The sequence below is a fragment of the Drosophila gunungcola genome, chromosome 3R (assembly GCF_025200985.1).
Source record: "Drosophila gunungcola strain Sukarami chromosome 3R, Dgunungcola_SK_2, whole genome shotgun sequence".
Taxonomy (NCBI): Eukaryota; Metazoa; Arthropoda; class Insecta; order Diptera; family Drosophilidae; genus Drosophila; species Drosophila gunungcola.
This window is the reverse complement of record NC_069139.1, coordinates 21,344,599-21,363,670: the sequence shown is the minus strand read 5'-3', so window position 1 is coordinate 21,363,670 and position 19,072 is coordinate 21,344,599. Positions and strand designations below refer to the sequence as shown.

Genomic DNA, 19,072 nt, shown 5'->3' with positions numbered 1-19,072 from the left:
TTGTATTTTCTTTATCCTTCTTTTCATCGGTTAGTTCGACCTTTGGCTAACATTTCGTGGCTAGTTTTGCGTCTAGAGGTGGAGAAACATTGATGTCATCGATGTTTTCAAAACATCGGCTTCATCGATGTTTGGCGGGTCCAAATCGATGTTTTTTTTGTTTCTAGCGCGAAATTAATACTAACTAAAATTAAAATATGGTCACTCCGAAAATTGTCATTTCAGTTATTAATTTCTAGTTTCGAAAATGTTTGCTTTATAAGTGGTGTCTGTATTCGTAAAATCAGCACCAAAAAAATATCACAATGCAAATTTTTTACCAATTAATAGGAATTCCTAGAAAAAAAAGGTTAGCTTCCGGTTTTTTTTTTAACATTTAACACAAAAAAATATAGTTGATAACATAAAACATTTGAAATAAAAAAGTAGATCTAATAAAATTGTACATTTTGCTTTTATTATTTTATATACTTACAATGTAGGTTAAAAAATGTATTATAAATTTATGATTTGATCGTATCTTTATCATCTATATACTTCACATATACATCGTATATGATTTAAACCCAAAAATACGATTTGGTTCTTTGCTTCCTTTCACTTTCACTTAGATCCGGTCCTGTACTCAACTATCTACTCATCCTTGGGTTCCTGATAGCCCGGTCTTAATGGACCTAACTTTGCCAACAACACCTCGACAAATCTTTCGGAAAATAGAAAATACAAAGCTCTACTGCGTATCGACAAGAGCTAACCTTTTCTGCTTTCCTCGACCCACTGCTGCATATCCCTATCTCCCCAATGCTCTTGCGGAAGTTCATTGCCGTCGTCACCGCTGTAAAGAGTAATAAAATCACAGAGTCTGGAAGATAGCCAGTGAAAAAACCGAACTGACAATGGCTAATTACGGCGCAGCTTCTTCAGAAACCGTGTACCCGACTAGATAACGGCCGCAATTGATAAAGCGTCAGCGAAATATATCGACTTACGGATTCCAAATGCTGGTTAGTTTCCACTCGTTCGCAGAGCCATGCAAAAGCCTCGATTCCCGATCGGTTGCCTCCTGCTCACTGGGATCAGTCTGATCCTGGCAGCATCGCTATCGCGCGTAGATGCCGCAGCCAAAAGAACGCCGGACAGTCGAATTGTCAACGGACGCGAGGCGGTTGAAGGCGAATTTCCATACCAGCTCTCGCTGCGCCGCCAAACGGTGCACATCTGCGGCGCCTCGATCCTGTCCAGCAACTGGGCCATCACGGCCGCCCACTGCATCGACGGCCACGAGCAGCAGCCCCGGGAGTTCACCCTGCGCCAGGGCAGCGTCCTGCGATCCACTGGCGGCACCGTCCAGCCGGTGAAGGCCATCCACAAGCACCCAGCCTACGATCGAACTGACATGAACTTCGACGTGGCCCTTTTGCGAACGGCTGACGGAGCACTCAGCTCGCCGCTGGGCAAAGTAGCGCCCATTCGGTTGCCCGCCGTTGGTGAACATATTTCGGACAGTGTGTCGGCCATTGTCTCAGGATGGGGACATATGAGCACCACTAATCCCGTCCTGTCACCGGTTCTTAAGAGCACCACCGTCCTGACGGTTAACCAGGAGAGGTGTCACAACGACCTGCGACACCATGGAGGCGTCACCGATGCGTAAGTAGGGAAAGTAGGGAAAGGGAAACACCGGTCATGATAAACACACATTTGATAAATCTCCAAATCATTTAGTAAAATGTGACAGCGATATATGTTTTTCCAGATGTTGTTTAAAATTATTCAATTTGATAGCAATCATTACATATATATTTTTGTGCTGTTTTTTGAAATTGATGATTTCCTTATAATAAGCGTTTCATTGATTAACTGGTTAGAAAAAGGGAAAATGAAAACAATTTTTTTTTCTGAATAGTTGACCCCATAAAATATTGTCGAAAAATACAATTTATGTTTCGTAATTCTATGCAATTTGTGTATTAAGTATACTCAAATGTTTTTGAACAGTAAGCAAGTCAATGAGACAATCTTGTAGATTTCCCTTCAACACAATTACAAATAACAATATTTCTTAGTCTTCAAAAAAAGACAAAAAAGCAAAGCCTGATAAAAGCTAAACACTTCAGCGATTCGACACATTAACTGAGTCAATTAAGTCTCAACATTTAATTACCAATCTTTCAGAATGTTTTGTGCAGCCGCTAGAAACACAGACGCATGTCAAGGTGAGTTCTAATCGCCTTGTTGATAATGAAAGAACCTAACCTGATCGGTCTTGCAGGTGACAGCGGAGGACCGATTAGCGCTCAAGGCACCCTTATCGGAATAGTATCCTGGGGAGTGGGCTGTGCGGACCCATACTATCCGGGAGTCTATACCCGCCTAGCCCATCCCACTATTCGCCGCTGGATACGCCTGCTCACAAAGTTGTAGATTTTAGCCAAATAAATTGAACCAATTAATGAAAATGTTTCTGCATACATAAGATCTAATCTTTCGTAATTCATTCCTTTTTAGATCTGTAGATCATGTAGACAACTCAAAGATCTATTATAGTATACATATAATTGAAAGAAAAAGATCAATTAGATCTGTTTGGTTTGACTATATAGCGGCATGTTCGTTGATTAAAAACTAGTACTGAGCAAAAATCAAAGGACGAAGACACAACATCAAGAAGTGGCACATTACAAGTCAAAGAAAAAGCTCCTAACAAAAAAATTATTTAATTCCTACGTGAGCTTTTTATATGCGTATAATTAATCTTTAGCTAAACAACTTGTTGGTATATCTATGTGATTCTTCTATTTATTCTGTTGAAGTGTTTTGAAGAACAAGTTATATTGCTAAAATTATAAATATAATTTCTAGAAAAAATATTGAGTCCTTCGTGTGTCTGGTAGATACTATCTACTTTTAAAAAATCGCGGCCTAACCACCGTTACATAAACAGCTGATTGGGGCCGATAGATAATAATCGATAGTCGATAAGCTGACGCACCGATAGACAGTTGGCTGGGAAAATGTACGCGAAATTATAATATTATAATATAATAAATAATAAATAGTATCTTTTAAACTATAGCCATTTCATCCGGGGTGGAAAAGAATCCGTTTGTGAAATTCACAAAATAGGAGCAATCGCCCAGGCGGAGCACGTTATCCCAAAGATCGGGCGAGGGAGTGGCAGAGGAGGAGTGCGGCACGCATTCTATTTAGGGTAAGTGCGTCTGAAAAGGGCTCGGGCATAAGGCACTCCAGATCAGCACTCTATATCTCTAAATATCCCGACTACCCGACTAGTTTTGTGCTGAATGTCCTACTGGCGCTGGTTGTGGTTGGCCCTCAAGATGATTTACCAGCTGCTGTGCTGCTCGGTGAGCCTAATCCTCTTCTGCTTCAACGTTTTCTGGCTGTTCTGCAACCTGGCCATACCGTGGTGTACCCTCACTCTGCTCATCGTCTGCATCGCCTCCAAGTTCGTGAAGCTGCAGCGCAGTCCCAACGAGAAGCGTCTGCTCAGCCTGCTGAGCACGCCGGAGGATCGGCCCAGCTACTGGGCCATCGCCAACCGGGCGGCCGGCTTCGATGCGCCCGAAAACTCCAAGGCAGCCATTAAAAAGGTGGGTGGTGACGTCACGAGCCGGTGGTTGGCAGCACAAAAATCAATAACATCCCCTTTTCCACCCCCTTGAAAACATGTGAAAACAGTGCCTCGCACGTGGCTATCGGAACGTGCTTCTGGATGCCGGCCTCACGTCCTGCGGCGAAATAGTCTTGGCCAACCCCAAACGCATGAATGTGGCTCAACAGTCGCTGGACGAGTTGCAAAAGCTAAACATCACGGAATACCATCCGATGGGGTAAGGCACATCAGTCAACTGGAAATGTTCTTTAGGCACTTTTACATGTCATCGCACACAGGTCGCAGTACGAGCCTGAATCGATGGCCTCACTCAGACAGTTCGCCGAGTTCCTGGACGCGGAGGCTGACCAGGCCACGGTTTTTCTGCGCCTGCACGACACCAGCGCCCGGATGCTCGACCAACTGCAGAAGTTTATGACCACCGACGAGGCGTTTACCCAGCGCACAGTTGTCATCAGTCGCTCACCACTTGCTATTTACCAGGTGAGTCGGGATCCATCCATTCACTTAACTATCTGGTTGACTAACTTTTTTGCATTTGCAGCTGCGAAAGCTGAAGCCAGAAATCATTTGCGGCCTTTGGCACGAGACCTTCTTGTCACTGGCCATCCTCAAGTCCTCTACACTTGTTACTTCAATCTACGGTGCTATTTTGCGCAACATCATTGCTCCCGTAATCGGAATAAGCGTGGTCTTTCTAAGTAAAGAAGAGATAAACTTGTAAGTCATTAGATTATTGCCGACTTTAATTAGGGCATAAACAGTAGCCAATTTTTAAAATTAAAAAAAAATTTTTATTTTTATTGGCAGTCATTAACTCAAATAAAACCTCAAATATTAACTGCACAATTTTTCAACATATAAATTTGATATTAAAAATAAACTCAAATTAAGTGCAAACTGTTCGTTAAAAGCAAAAGAAAACGGTTTTTTTTTTTATTTTAATGTATGCAACCCTTAATAAATTAATTTTTTTTTTAATTGGCACTATTTGATTTTTGCCTTGCTGTTCATGGTATAAAAATAAACATGTTATTTTCGTTTTCAGGCACATTGCCGATCTGTGGCGCAACGTGGGTGTCCGTCCAATAGTCTACATGGTGAATTCACCTAACGAGAAGCGCTACTTTCAAAAGACTATGAAGATCCAGTATTTAACGGATTCGCTGCGGTCCGAGCCGCATCTTCTTATGAAGGCCTAAGAGCATCTTGGGGATTTGAACGAACGAAAACGACTTAGATCGACGCACATACACTTATACAAAACTGTTTGCATTTAGCTGGCAGAGCTTAGTCTTTAAGAAGAGCTTACGTACGCATGTGTTTTGTAGAAGCCTTAGAAAGTATTATTCCCAGTTTACCAGCACCAGTGAGATTGAAAGTATGATTTAGTTAAGTTCTGTGCTTTGCTTAAGTTAAGCTTATCGTTTAATATTGACGTCCCGATTTATTTATTTTGTTATTTATGGATTTTATTTGCTTTATTTTATACGAACATGTTCTCAAATTTTGTATAGGCTTTACGCGATGTACAATATTTTTACTTAAGTACTCTGCACACCATCATATGCCCTATATGGCGTATGATTTTTGGATGTGTTATTTAGGTATACATACACCCAGCTTTTATATGATTCCCCTTGTTACCCAGCTCCCGAACGTAATCAAAATCCTAAAAAAATGTTTACCAACATAAGATAAATGTCTATACCAAAAACCAGTTTAAATGAAAACTACATTTTATTATGATGATAATAGCAAATAAAGATGATTGCAACGATTGATTTAAGTCCATATTCCTGCATCTTCAATAATCAATTTTCAGTCATAAGGTTTATGAATCTTTATTATTTTTGGGGGTTTTTGATAGTGTCTTAAAGGTAAAACTATATATATGTATCAATAATGTGAATGCCTTAAGTCTATTAAGGATTTTGCATTTCTGAGCGAAGGGAGCCACCTATGACCCACCGAAAATTGGGATTAACAATAAACTTAAATATTATTGTGCCTTGATTAATTTATAAATGCAAACTTTTTATACATAATTTAGTAACATAAGTGGAAAAAATGCAATATTATAAGATAACCAAAACAAATTATACAAAGTGGTGCAAGCTTCTGGATAAAATAGATAGGTTTTACTTCCGGCGGGATCGAGTGGCGACCTCCGGCGCAGCCTCAAAGTGCACCTTTTTGCCAAGTCCACCGCGCACTGTCGCCGCGGATGTGGAGGCGGCGACTCCGACTTGGGTATCCCCGACGGGCTGCTCTGGTTCTACCGCCTTCGCGCCTCGTGCTCGACTTCGAGCAGCGGGCTTCTTGGCTGGCTCCTCCTCTTGATTAGCGGCAGACGCTTCTGTTTCTGCCACAGGTGTTTTGGCACGTGATCCACCTCGCGTCTTCTTTGGAGGTGGATGCTCCTCCGAGTCAGTCTCGACTTTGGCTTTGCGTGCCGTTGCGCGAACATTCCTTTTGGCCGGCTTCGGGTCCGATTCCTCCGTCTCGCTGTGATGACCGCGAGATAGTCGCTTACTGGCTGGCGCCGATGTATCGGCCACGTCGTCTGCCTTGCGACGTGTAGCACGACCTTTGGCCGCGGGCGCCGGCTCATCTTCCGGCGCAGATGCCACAGGTGTTTTGGCACGTGCTCCGCCTCGCGCCTTTTTAGTGGGCGGATGCTCCTCCGGGTCAGTCTCGACTTTGGCTTTGGCTTTGCGTGCCGTGGCGCGAACGTTCTTCTTGGCCGGCTTGTGGTCCGACTCCTCCGTCTCGCTGTGAAGATCGCGAGCTCCTCTCTTACTGGCTGGCACCGATGCATCGGCCACGTCGTCTGCCTTGCGACGTGTAGCGCGACCTTTGGCTGCGGGCGCCGGCTCATCTTCCGGCGCCAGCGCCTCTGCTGCTGGTGGGCTCTCTGGTGCCGCTTTCTTTACGGGGGGCTCTTCATCCTCCACCGCCTTGCCCTTGGGTCGCTTTGGAGTCGCCGGACGCGGCGAGGAGTCCACAATCAACTCCAGGGCCTTCGCTGTGAGATTGCGCACCCGGCGACTGCGAGCCGATGTGGGCTTGTCATCAGGCGCCTCCGTGTAGTTCTTGCGCGGCAGGTTGCGTCCCTCGCGCCGCTGCGAACTGATGGGGGTGTCTCCTACCTCGACGGGCGGTTGTTTGGCTGTGGCTGTCAGTGCATCTTGCTCTGGCGCCTTGCTGGTGTCGGGAGTGTCTTCCACCTCGATGGGCGGCTGCTTGGATATGGGTGTCGCTGTTAGGGCATCTTGCTCTGGCGCCTTGTTGATCATAACCTTGCTCGCCGCTGGCTTGCGTGCCCGGCGCGATGCGGAGTGTGGCTTGTCCTCGTCTGGCGCCTCTTCGTAGTTTTTACGCGGCAGGTTGCGGCCCTCGCGCCGCCGCGGAGTAAGTTCTTCTCCATCGCTAGTCTTCGAGGGGGAGCTAATGGTGACAACGGTTGCCGGCACATTTTCCGTGGACAGGTTCTGTAAATCAATTTGATTTTTCTGTTCTTCCTCGTGGACATCTTCTTTGCGACCTCGTCGGCTTGTCGGCTTCTTGGTCACTGGCGTCCCGTCGTCGACATTCGCAGAAGCCTTGCGGGCACGTCGCAAAGGAGCTTTCTTCTCCGGCGCAGTCAGTGGAGTCGTTTCCACATCTGCACTCGGCTTTCTACCCCGCCGCGTTGATTTTGCCGCTGGCAGTTCCACAACCTCTGATGAGGTGTCCTCCTTGTGCTCCTGATCCAAGGACACCCTGCGTCCCCGTAGCTTTGGCTTCGGCTCCGCTATGTCCGCAGTTGTTAGGGCCTCATCTTCGGTAACCTTGCGTCCACGCCTGCGTGAGTGAGATGGGATCTCCACCGTTTTCTCTGGCGAGTTCTTTTTTATGTGTGCCTCCTCCTCCTCCTTGGGCAGCGGATTAATTGGCGCTGGTTCTGATTCCGAATCCGGCTCGGTTGCCTCTGCAATTTGCTGAAGATGTTCCTCCCCGCTGGTCGAAACGGCTTCAATAGTTTCAGCCGAAGCCTTGCGCGCATTGCGCCTGGCCTTTTTCTCAGGCCCCACAACTGGCAACGGCGGCTCCTGCTTCTCATCCTCGTTAGAGTGCTTCTCGTGCTCTGCTGGAGTTTTACCCCTTCGTTTGGGTTTTTCCAGAACTTCTTGGGCCACATGATCGATGTCGACTGATGGCTTGCGACCCCGACGCTTGGGTTTTTCAATGTGATCGTCCTTAGCTGCTTCCTGGACATTAGCAGACAAAAATTCGGCGGATTTTCGTGCTCGCACTTGGGGCTTGGTTTCCTCTTCAATAGATGCCAGCGCGGCCTCCGCTTTGGTCTCTTCTGTGTTATCATCCTGCTGTTTACTTCCGGTGGCTTCCACCACCTCTGCCGATGGTTTACGTCCTCTGCGCTTTGTTTTCTCCACGCGAACTTCTGCAAGGTCTTCGATATTCTGCTTTTCAATAGAATGAAGTTCATCTGATTTGTGCTTATTGTCTGATACTAGGCTTACGTCTTCTGATGCCTTGCGAGCCCTCCTACTGGGTTTTTCTAAAACCACTTCTGGCTCTTCCTCTAAGGTCTCAACTGGCATAGGTTCTTGAGGCTGCTGCTGTTTAGAGCCATCCAAATGGTCTTGATTGGAATGCGGAGATTCGTCTTTGTTGGTGGCCTTCAGGTCATCTTTAGTGTGTTCATTCTTGACCGATGTCGTTTCCGTTTCCTTGGCCGATGGTTTACGCCCACGTCTTTTAGGCTTTTCTATTGTATTCTTCTGGTTGATATTTTCGTCTTCTTTTGGGTTTGGCATTGCATTAACTTCCTTAACAGGTTCTTGAGGTTCCTGTTGTTCCGCTTGATCCGAATGATCTTCATTGGATTGCGGAAGTTCGTCTTGAGTCCTATCTTGCTTGACCAAAGTGGCATTTGTTTCTTTTGCATATGCCTTCTGCCCGCGTTTTGTAGAGCTTTCGATATATTTCTTGTTGGTATCCTCACCTTCTTGTAAATTATGCGTGTCAACTCGTGGATCCGCCTCTTCTTCTAAGATGGATTGCAGGACTTCTTCCGGTTTATGGCCATCAACATTTTCCTTCTGTTTGATCGGCTCAGAATTTTCTGCTGATGGGGTACGACTTCGTCCTTTTCTTTTTTCTAAGATGTCTTCTTGTTTGCTCTCATCTACATCCGCTGATGGCTTTCTAGCTCGTCCCTTGGGCTTAACGTGGACATCATCCTTTTGCTTATTATCCTTTTCATGGTCATCAACCTCAGCAGAGGGTTTCCGCGCCCTCCTCTTGGGCTTTTCAGATCCGATAGCCTCTGCAGGTCTATCAGAGGAAGACGACCCCTTTCTAGTCACCCGATTTGCTGGTTTCGAATCACCTTCATATGAGAGTTTATCTTCGTGATTCGATGGCTTGCGAGTTCTCTTCGTTAACACAGAAATTGGCTCTTCTAAGCTATTCATTTTTAGGTCGACTTTTTCTTTATTTTCAGTACCCAAATCTGAAGTACTATGATCAAGCTCCTCACTTGGTTTATTTTCTGTTTTGATTTGGCTTTGCTTAGCATTAGCGTTTGAGGCTGAAACTTCCTGTACAAGCACGACTGCAGAATTTGGTAGTTCTGAAACAGGTTCAATCTCACCATGATCCGTTTTTCGTTGGTCTGATAACTCTTTTGCAGCGTGGTCGTCAACTACTGGTTTATCATGTGTCTTCTGGTCCTGCATTTCTTGCATAGTTTCTGGTTCAGGAGATGCAACGCCTTCTTTCGGAAGGTTATCCAAAGTGGCGTCATACTTGTTAGCAGCACTGACATTTTCTTCTATAGGCGCTGGCTTAGCTAGCTCATCTGATACCTGTGGCTCCTCTGATGGCAATACAACGGCAACAGAATAAGAAGTACTTGCTTTTGGTGCAACACATTCTTTGTCATCAAAAGTTTCGAGAAGTATTGACTCAGGGCCTTGTGCGCTCGAACTGGAATCATCCAAATCAATGACATCCATCTGTTTCGTTATTGTAACTTTTTCATCAGTGGACTCGAGTGGCTTTGCTTTAGGGCTCATAGGTGATGTGTCTTCTTCGTGATAGATATCCAAAGTGGCATTAGAAGTTATTGCTCTTCTATCACTATTTTCAGCGGCAGTGATATGTTTAACAAGATCATCTGGTACCTGAGGCTCTTCTGTTACCTTTGATGAAAGTATATTTTCGTCAATGGTTTCGAGTGGCGTTATTGAAGGTCCTTGTGCGCTTGAACTGGAATCATCTAAATCAATGACATCCATCTGTTTCGTTAGTGTATCTTTTTCATCAGTGGACTCGAGTGGCTTTGCTTCAGGACTATGAGGTAATATGTCTTCTTCGTGATGGATATCCAAAATGGCATTAGAAGTTGTTGCTCTTCTATCACTATTTTCAGCGGCAGTGAGATGTTTAACAAGATCATCTGGTACCTGAGGCTCTTCTGTTGCTAGTATATTTTCGTCAATGGTTTCGAGTTGCGTTGTTGCAGGTCCTTGTGCGCTTAAACTGGAATCATCCAAATCAATGACATCCATCTGTTCCGTAAGCATATCTTTTTTATCAGTGGATTCGAGCGGCGTTGTTTCAGTTTTAGAAGGTGCAATGCTGTCTTTTTCTAGGTTATCCAAAGTGGCTTCAGAAGTTGATATTCTTGTATCAATCTGTTGACAGGAAATCAAAGTGACAGACTCTTTTGCAGGCGCTGGCTCATTATCTGATTCCTGAGGCTCTTCTGTTGGCAGCGCAAATGAAACAGATGCATTTGCTTTTGATTCAACAAGTTCTTCTACAACAATCTCCTGGATTGACGTTGTTTCAGGTCCTTGTGCGCTAGAACTTGAATCGTCCAAATCAATTACTTCCATTCGTTCGGTAAGGGTACCTTTTTTCTCAGTGGCTTCGAATGGAGTCGTTTCAGGCTTTGAAGGTGCAACGCAGTCGTCCTCAAGATTATCCAAAGTGGTAACAGTTTTCATACTAATTTTAGCGGCAGTGTCAGTGACAGATTTCTCTAAAGGCGTTGGCTTAGCTAGTTCATCTGATACCTGAAGCTCCTCTGTTGGCATTGCAACTGAAAGAGAAGTACTTGCTTTTGACTGGGCGCTCGAGCTGGAATCATCTAAATCAATAACTTCAACTTGACTTTCGGTACAAGTAACTTCAGACGGCTTTTTCTGTGGGGTAAATGTATCATCTTTCTGTTGGTCACCTGATTGGGGCTGCTCTGCAGATAACTCCTTGGCTTTGGCAAAAGTTTCCATTGCTTCCTTTACAGTTTCCTGTACTTTAGTTGATGCTTCCTGCTCTACAGCGATTGCACTAGATACGTCTTCTTCAGTTTGACGTACAAAACTTTCTTGGTCATTGGAATATGGAACCTTTAGCTCGATTTCTGGTGCAGATGTATCGTGAATTGAGATTTCTTCCTGGTCCTTATCTGATTCATTTGCTCGAGAGTCCGAATTATGCTTTGTAGAAACTTCGGCGGTCATTGATAAAATATTCTGGCAGCTTTCTGTCTCGGAGGACTTTCCCGTAGAAGTCAATTTTACAACAGTTTCTTTATGAACCTCAGTATCAACAGACATATTTTGACTATCGTGTAACATGTTGCTCAAAACATTACACTCTTCGGTTTGCTCCACTATCTCAACTCCATGATTATTGGAAGAGGATTTATCTATATTAGTTTCTGCGGTCTCAGTTTCCTTTTGTTCCGTGTCCGAAATTGGCTTTGTTTTCTCGAAACTAGATGGTTCCTCGAAGATAGATACTTTATTGTGCTCATCGGTAATGGATTGCTCAATCAAAGAATTTTCTACCAGTATAGATTGCTCAACTACGATCGAGGCATCCAAGTCAATCACCTCACCGTCAGATCCGTTTTGTTTTGTCGTTTTAGACACACACTTTGCAGCTTCTTCTTTATACATATCCTCATCTTGCTTTGTTTTATCCTTTAGAATATTTATATCGTTGGATTGCTTAGGGGCAGAGTCTTCAGTTAGTAAACTTTCATCTATCGGATTTGGGTCTGCAATGCCTGATTCATCTAGTTGAATCACATCTTTGTCTGGTCCACACTCGTCAACTTCCTTTTTGTCCATTTCTTTATTCTCCTTTATTTGGTCGCAATTAGATGATTTCCCTAGAATAGAAACATCTTCGGGCTTAACAGACGCGGAGACTTCATTTAGAGAACATTCATCCAGTGAAGTATGTTCTACTATGCTCGAGGCATCTAACTGAATGACCTTTTCGTCAGTTTCCTCGCCAGCCTTTTGATCCAAAGCCTTATTTTCCATTGGTTCTTCCAGATTAGAATCTTCTTGGGATTTATTTTTTCGGGTATCTTCAATTAATGAACATTCTTTTAATGGAGTTGCCTTAACTTGGCTTGTTGTATCCAACTGAGTAACCAGATTGTCTGTTTCTTCTTCTTGATTAGGGGGTACTATAAGTTGGCTAGATGATTCTTCCAGAATAGGAACTTTGAGCTGATCAGTAATTGATTTATCAATTTGCGTACTTTCATCTTTGAGCTGATCAGTAATTGATTTATCAATTTGCGTACTTTCATCTATAGTAGTGTGATCATCAATAACCGATTTGGCGATATGAATCTCCTCATCCTCATGTCCGGTTTCGCTTGATTTTTCAGCTTCCTCTGCGGAGTTAACTTCTTTGCATGATTCCTCTTCTTTTTCTTCAATGTGGGAAGTTTTGTCCAAAGGAGATGACATGACAGCTTTAGCATCTGGATAAATCTTAGGCGATAATGGTCCCTGGCCGCTGATTTGAGGATTTTCAGTTGGATTTGCATTTGTCGATGTTTCTATCAAAGTTAAATCTTTCGGAATATCTTCGGTTATATGCTTATCTAAGGATTTTTCTTTAGAAAGTTCGCCCGCACCCGATAAAGTTACCACATTCGGCTGGTCATCGTGATTTTGAATGCTACTTGGAGCTGCCAAATTTGTTCCAGTCGCTTTTACTGTCGAATCCACAACTTCAGAATGTTGGATCTCATCTGTTGATCTGGGAGATGATATGTGCTTTGCCGTTTCTACACAACAAGTTTCATTCTTGGCTGCGTCTTCAAGTCCTGAAGAGTCTTCTTGGTTTTCTTTCGCTTTGATTTGACCTCCCGTCTCTTCGGCAGAAATAATTGTAGGTTCTTTTTGACTGCCCTGTTGATCTTCACTTTGATCTCGATCTATAACGGACACAATGATCTCGCCGATAGGAGCTCCCTCACAATTTGGAAGTAGTTCTGATCCCTGACCAACGCTATCACCAGTTGTTGCATTAGTGGTGTTTTGAAGAGGGAGATCAGGTTTGGTTTGTGAATTAGTGGTGGACTTTCTGTCCTCTGAATATTCTTGGGAAGGTGTAGATTCGATGATGGATTGATTTCTATCTTGATTAGTAGACACCTTATCAGTTTTTTGTTCTTCCGATAAAGGTTCGATGACTGATTGATCGGTGGCAGCTTCAGTTGGCTTGTCTTTAAGTTTGGGTTCTTGTGGATATTTTTCAGATGCTGACTTGATAATGACTGGTTCATTAGATTCAGAGGCATTTTTCAGAGACAAATTATTAATTTCTTCTGAAAGTCCTTCGGAAGTTGATGTTTCAGTGAGTGGTTTGTCAGATTCTTCATCAGCGTTCTTTTCAAGTTCAGATTGTGGTTGATCCAAATGACAAACGTCTTTCTCTGCAGCTTTTACAGCTAAAACTTCTGTAGATTTTACACTTGCAAGGTTTGAAGTCTTGGAATCGACTGCTTTAACATCAAAGTTAGGTAAAATGTCCACCACACTGCAGCTAGAAACATTCGAAGGAATGACAGAACTATCTGCAGTTGTGTCCAGGGGAAATATCTCGGACTCTAAGATCGTCAATTCCTCAACGGCAGATTCATTATTTTCTTGACCTGTTGCTTCCTTATTCTTAGAAATATCTAGTTCGATTATCAGAGATTTCTCTTTAAGAATTTCGTCATCTGCTGGTTTTGTAACGTTAATACTGCCCTCAGTTGTGGAATCTTCAACTTCAATCAGTGAAACTTCAATATTAGAATCCATGTCTTTTTCTTTAACTGATGTCTCAATAACAGATTTGTTGTCAAGCAAATCGCCGGTTTCTTGAAGCTCGTAGGCTATAGATGTTTCCCCGAAACTTTTAGGCTTTTTGGGAGTCCCTTCGCATTCATCTTGCTCCTCTTCATCATCACTAAATACTAAGGGCTCGGTAAGACCAACGTTGGAATCTGTGTCGGACCGATCCTCAATGTGATCCGCAGGCTGAAAGGTCTGACCCGAAGCCTTTGTCTCGTCGACAGTAACGTCGCACGACTCCACACCCGTCACTATTAGAGGTTCGGAAAACATAGAGTCCGAAGTCTGATCCAGCAACTGTATGCCGCTCATCTCGTTTGGGTTGGGCGAGGTGGTCCTTGACCCACCATCTCTGAAGGCGCTTAGATTCAGATCGGCCTGCATCGAAGCCTTGTAAGTGGTGCTGGTCAGAGGATCCTTAAGGGAATTGCCCATTGTTGCCGTATTACAGTCCGTCATCAGAGCCTCCGATGACACGGAGTCATTCAGCTTTGAGGAACCCAAGGGATCCCCACCAGTCGCTGTGCTGATCGCAGTGACATTTATCTCGGCTTCGGTGTCCTCTAAGTTGGTACCAGTTGTTTCGGGCATGTCATCAAAGATTTTGTCCAAATGCAACGTGTTATTCGTCATGTTCAGATCGTATTCGGTGGTCGTCGCCAAAGAATCCTCGCGAGACTTCAATACCGCACTAGCAGGCTCATTTGGCACCATTATATTCCTGGCGCTGGGCGTCTTCAAAATTCCCTCCAGTGTCTTTCCCTGCTCAACGCGAGCCACCGTGATGCTCTTGCTTTTGTGGTAAGGTGTGCTACCAGCAGAGGTTTCCAACAGCTCTGCTAAGTTTCCCAAAATGGGTGATTCGGGAATCTTCGGCGTGCGCATCATTTCCCTCAGTCCTTTAAAACGTGGCGTGCTACAATTTTTGGGTGTTTTTAACAAATCTTTCAAGCCGTGGTAGTCCACTTTATCGGCTTCATCGACGGGGAGTTCGTTGCCATAATTCTCGTCATCAGCGATGGCCGATTTCTCTTCTGTAACAAAAAGTATCTCAATAAAATATTTTTTTTTTTTTGAACACACTTCTTCCTAAGCAATCGACCTAAATACTATACTTTATTTTTGTTATGGGAACGGTGAGGAAAATCTAATACAACGTTTACTTCTTAATATGATTTTATATGCACCAAATTACTGTAGCTAGATAATATTAATTTAATTTCGGTTATTTTTTTGTTATTTTATTACTCTACCAAAAAAACTCTGCTAAATATAATGATTTTTACTAATGGTGATTATGACATTTTTAGTCGACAAAAAAGTAAAATAAAGTAATAAAGAAAAATAAAGGGTAATTATAGCGATTTTATCCTGGAACACCCTGCCGGTAAAATTATTCAACAATTTTTAATATAAGTACATATTGCTGCAAAACCAAAAGGGAATGATGGTGATCAAGATTTTATTCTAGTCAAAACCTATACATATATTTTGTAATCAAGAGCAACGCGTATAAAAATCACATAGTAGGACCTTGCGCCTTACGAAACTTCAGTAACTGTTTTGGTTTTTAAAAGTGCAGTGAACATTTCTCCAGTAGGTTGCAATGTGTGAGTTCAGTAAACTAAATTAAATTATTGTCACTCACCGTCTGCTGGACCATCTTCCTCCAAGATGACGCCCATGTCGCCCACTGATTCATCCACTTGATGTTCCCGCTTGGGCGTGTTCATCAGACGCTTCGAGTGGCGCGTTGGCGTAGACCATTTGTTGGTGTCCACAGAGGATCTACGAGTGCTCCGCCGGGGCGTTGTGGTCAGTTCCCTCTGGTCAACAGAGAGTCGGCGCAAACTTCTCCTAAGTACGGGTGTTTCAACATTTGGAGTTTGTTCATTCACCTTTTGTGATGTCTTGCCTGCCGCAATAGTTTACAAAATTAGTTTAGGTTAATTAAAAAATTACATTTTATACCTACCCAGTTCAACAGGTTCATCAGTAGACTTAGTCTCCAATGCCACCTCTTCGCAAATTTGATCCTCAATTATTCCATCAGAGCTAGCTGTATTCGTTAAAAAAAAAATTATTTACTTTCGTGAGAATATATTTTTTCAAAATATTTTCACTTACCATTATTGGCTGGCTCTGGAATGTTTGCATGAACCTCTTCACAAATGTTATCCTCGATAACAGATTCTACTGGTTTTTCGTTAACTGGAATGGTTTTCTCCTTGTCTTGTAGACTATCCACTGACGATCTTGTTGATACCTCCTCAACATTAGCAGTTTTTAAATCGTTTGGCTCCACATCTTCGTCGCAAGGTTCCAGTTTTCTATTTTTTTCATCGAGTATGGCATCATCTTTCCTAGAATTCACTTCTTCCTCTTCAAATTCGACTTCCTCTTCGACAGAAGAACTTTTCTTTTCAATTACTTCGGATGCGAGCTTAAAAGACACTTCATTTTCTACTTCACCAGTGACAAGAGCAGCCACCGCTTCAAAAACTGTTCCTAGCCCACTCTGTTCCCTTCCTTCGGTTTCATCCATGATTGTAAAAGTGCGGCTTAATTCGTCCTTTGAATCGTCAAGTTTCTCCGGAGTAGAGCACTTGTTCTGGGGCAAGTTAAACGTGTTAATCGGACATGGCGATGCCGGCTTCGACGATCCCGGCTTTGGGGATGCGCTCTTGGGCGAATTGAGAGATCGCCGTGCCTTGGCTACCAGCTTGTTGCTCTTGTCAACCCCGGGACTGCGCTTGGCCGCCGCAAATGACTTCCTGAGCTGGGAGACCTTGTTTTCCCTGGGACTTTCCATGAGTGACTTTCGCTTGCGTGGCGATGTCTTGGGCGCCTTGCCTCTTGCCTGCTCATCCAGCCGGTGCACTGGCGTCCGCCTAACCGGGTGGAAGGGCAAACGACGGGGCGTGGTAAGGCACTGTCGACGGGCCTCTAACAGCGATCCTGGGCGCTTGGCATTGGCCACGGGCGTGGTCTTATCTGTCTGGTTGGCGGTGATCTGCTTCTTGGTGCTGGTAAGAAGCGCCCGTTTCATAAGGGACTGGGGCGTTCGCTTGGGTGTGGCGCCAGTGACGCCACCAGGACGTCGAGGAGTGTTGTTCCGTGACGAAGGGCCTGGTGGCGGCGTGGCGGAGTTGGTTATATCAATGACCAGCGGCGAGGCATCGGACGACTCGTCCGTGCTGTCCACGGTAATGGTCGTAGGCGTCTGCTTGGGCGTGAGTGTGGGTCGTAGCTTTGAGGGTGTGGTCAAGTCGATCAGATACATGGAGGACGCTCGCATGGCCTTCTGCGAGGTGGACGGCGTACTGAAGTCCACCAGATCGCGGCTGCAACTGTCGTCGTTAAGTTCCGAGAGCACGCCGCCCTTCGGAGTGCTGTACACGCTCTTGGGCGTGGATACGGCCGAAGCCGCTTTGAGCGGCTTGCGCACGCAGGTGAAGGACTTCTCCACTTTGACGCCCGTCTCGCGCGGCGAGAAAGAGGTGATGACCACGTCGGAGCGGGCGCACAACTGCAACAATTTCAGATGGCTGCCCGACGGAGTGGCCGTGTTCTCCTTGTTTTGCGTGGAGTCCAGCAGATTCACTTTGGGAGTCTCGCAGGCTGTTATATCCGAGCTGGGTGGAGTGGAGATATTAAGGCTGTCCACCTCCAAGAGGGATTCGTTCTGATCGCGCGACTCTATGGAAGTATTGCCCTCGTCATCCGAATTAATGCTGTAGTTAAAGCTGAAAAGAAATCGGGGAAATAAGGATTTATGAGGACCATTTACAGCCAGGCAACACATGCTTGCAATAGGGTTTTTGTTTCTTCCTATTGTTGTTGCTGTCGAGGACATTCAAGAAATTTTAGGGGTTGGCCAGGTAGGCGGCGTGGCGTCTGCCTGCTGCTTTTCACTTACTTGTGTACCGTCAGGCGTTTGTCGATCTGCGGCCGATGCGATTGCTAAGGGCAAATAGAAAAAATTCGGAACATGTATGAATGTCTTAGAAGACTGTACTCGTTGGTGGAGATTGTGGACACTAACCTTCGGCGCGGGGCAGGAGTTCGAGGCCTGCTCGACGGCCAATGTGGTGCTCTTTGGGGTGCTCGGTTCGTCCTGCGTCTCCGAGGACTTGGGAAATTCCCAAGTGTAGACCCTGTCTCGAATGGTGATTCGACAGCCGTGGAGCAGGGGACGCTTGCCATTGCACGAGTAGAATTCCTGGTCGTTCAAGTGGATGGGCTCCTGGCTGGACTTGTTGTAGATGTTGACCTAAAAAACGAAAACCCCGGGATGTTAGGGCGTCTGGCTAAAAAAGTTGTTTGTAGTTCAGACTTACCCTGCCGAATGCGTCGCACTTTATCTCACAAAGCAGCCGCTCCTCCTGCGGATCCTCTATGGTCAGGTCGCAGTTGAAGTAGGAGCCCACCTGGAAGGTGCGTCCCTTGGCTGCCAGGACCACGACTTGGCCATTTTCGTCCTCATAGCGCAATCTGGCGCCTTCCAGCGACATTTTCCCAGCGGCGTCGCAAATGCGGCTTGGGTGCGGGGAAAACGAATACCGAAGCGAGTACTAAGAAAAGCCGCAAAGCCGTCGAATCTATTGATGATCTCGGACGACGCAATTGAATCGAACACACAACACCCACAAACTTATCACTGTTTTCTATTACACTAATCCATAAAACGCTTTTTTTACGGCCTACATCACGAGCTTGCCGAAGTCAGTTAATTGTACCGAAAACTCTGTGCAGGAATTTTTTTTTGCAATGGACGCGCAAGTCATGCCAACCTGGGGCGAATGCGCCGGCATAGGCGTTACATTTGAAATAAAGGGCGCGGGAACTGGCAACTCGATTTACGTAAAAGTATTTTCTATCTTAATGCAAGAAATAGTAGTAATTTCAATAAATTATTAAATAGGCATTGTTGTTAAGGATATGTATAAGTAGTCAATATTCACACTTGCGAAATGAGAGGTGTTTCTTTCTTTTATCATAAATTTCAGCCCTGGCTTGGTTAATCTCTTAGCGTTGCAAGGTATGGACCAATTACTGTTCAATTTATGTACTGCGAATTACTATCAAAATACATTAATATTTTAAAGAAAACGAAAGCTAACATCAAGCATGGATTCGAATTAATATGTATAGAAAACTAATAAATTTATACATTTTTACCCAATGTTTGCTAAGGCAGCTATAGGGTATGTCTAGTCATGCTGAACAAGAATGTCTATACTTTTTAAAGTCGGAAACGTGTTCTTTT

The 19,072-nt window shown here is 44.5% G+C and overlaps 3 protein-coding genes across 3 annotated transcripts; 2 read left to right on the top strand and 1 right to left on the bottom strand.

Annotated features, from left to right (window-relative positions):
- The first annotated feature begins 720 nt into the window (after positions 1-720).
- LOC128266805 (trypsin-4) lies at positions 721-2,701 on the top strand. Its single transcript, XM_053003602.1, has 3 exons — positions 721-1,650; positions 2,176-2,216; positions 2,273-2,701. The coding sequence occupies exons 1-3, from the start codon at positions 1,031-1,033 to the stop codon at positions 2,422-2,424; spliced, it is 813 nt and encodes a 270-aa protein (XP_052859562.1). The 5' UTR covers positions 721-1,030; the 3' UTR covers positions 2,425-2,701.
- A 232-nt stretch (positions 2,702-2,933) lies between these two features.
- On the top strand, positions 2,934-4,873 carry LOC128266804 (glycerophosphodiester phosphodiesterase 1). Its single transcript, XM_053003601.1, has 7 exons — positions 2,934-3,016; positions 3,077-3,211; positions 3,295-3,614; positions 3,703-3,854; positions 3,916-4,120; positions 4,182-4,357; positions 4,686-4,873. Exons 3-7 carry the CDS (start codon positions 3,306-3,308, stop codon positions 4,837-4,839), a joined length of 996 nt encoding a protein of 331 aa, XP_052859561.1. The 5' UTR covers positions 2,934-3,016; positions 3,077-3,211; positions 3,295-3,305; the 3' UTR covers positions 4,840-4,873.
- A 592-nt stretch (positions 4,874-5,465) lies between these two features.
- Positions 5,466-18,601, bottom strand: LOC128266800 (titin). The gene is made up of 7 exons (XM_053003593.1): positions 18,144-18,601; positions 17,849-18,076; positions 17,723-17,766; positions 15,931-17,549; positions 15,779-15,862; positions 15,452-15,718; positions 5,466-14,837 (listed from the first exon to the last, which is right to left on the bottom strand). Exons 1-7 carry the CDS (start codon positions 18,315-18,317, stop codon positions 5,779-5,781), a joined length of 11,475 nt encoding a protein of 3,824 aa, XP_052859553.1. The 5' UTR covers positions 18,318-18,601; the 3' UTR covers positions 5,466-5,778.
- Between the last annotated feature and the right edge of the window lie 471 nt (positions 18,602-19,072).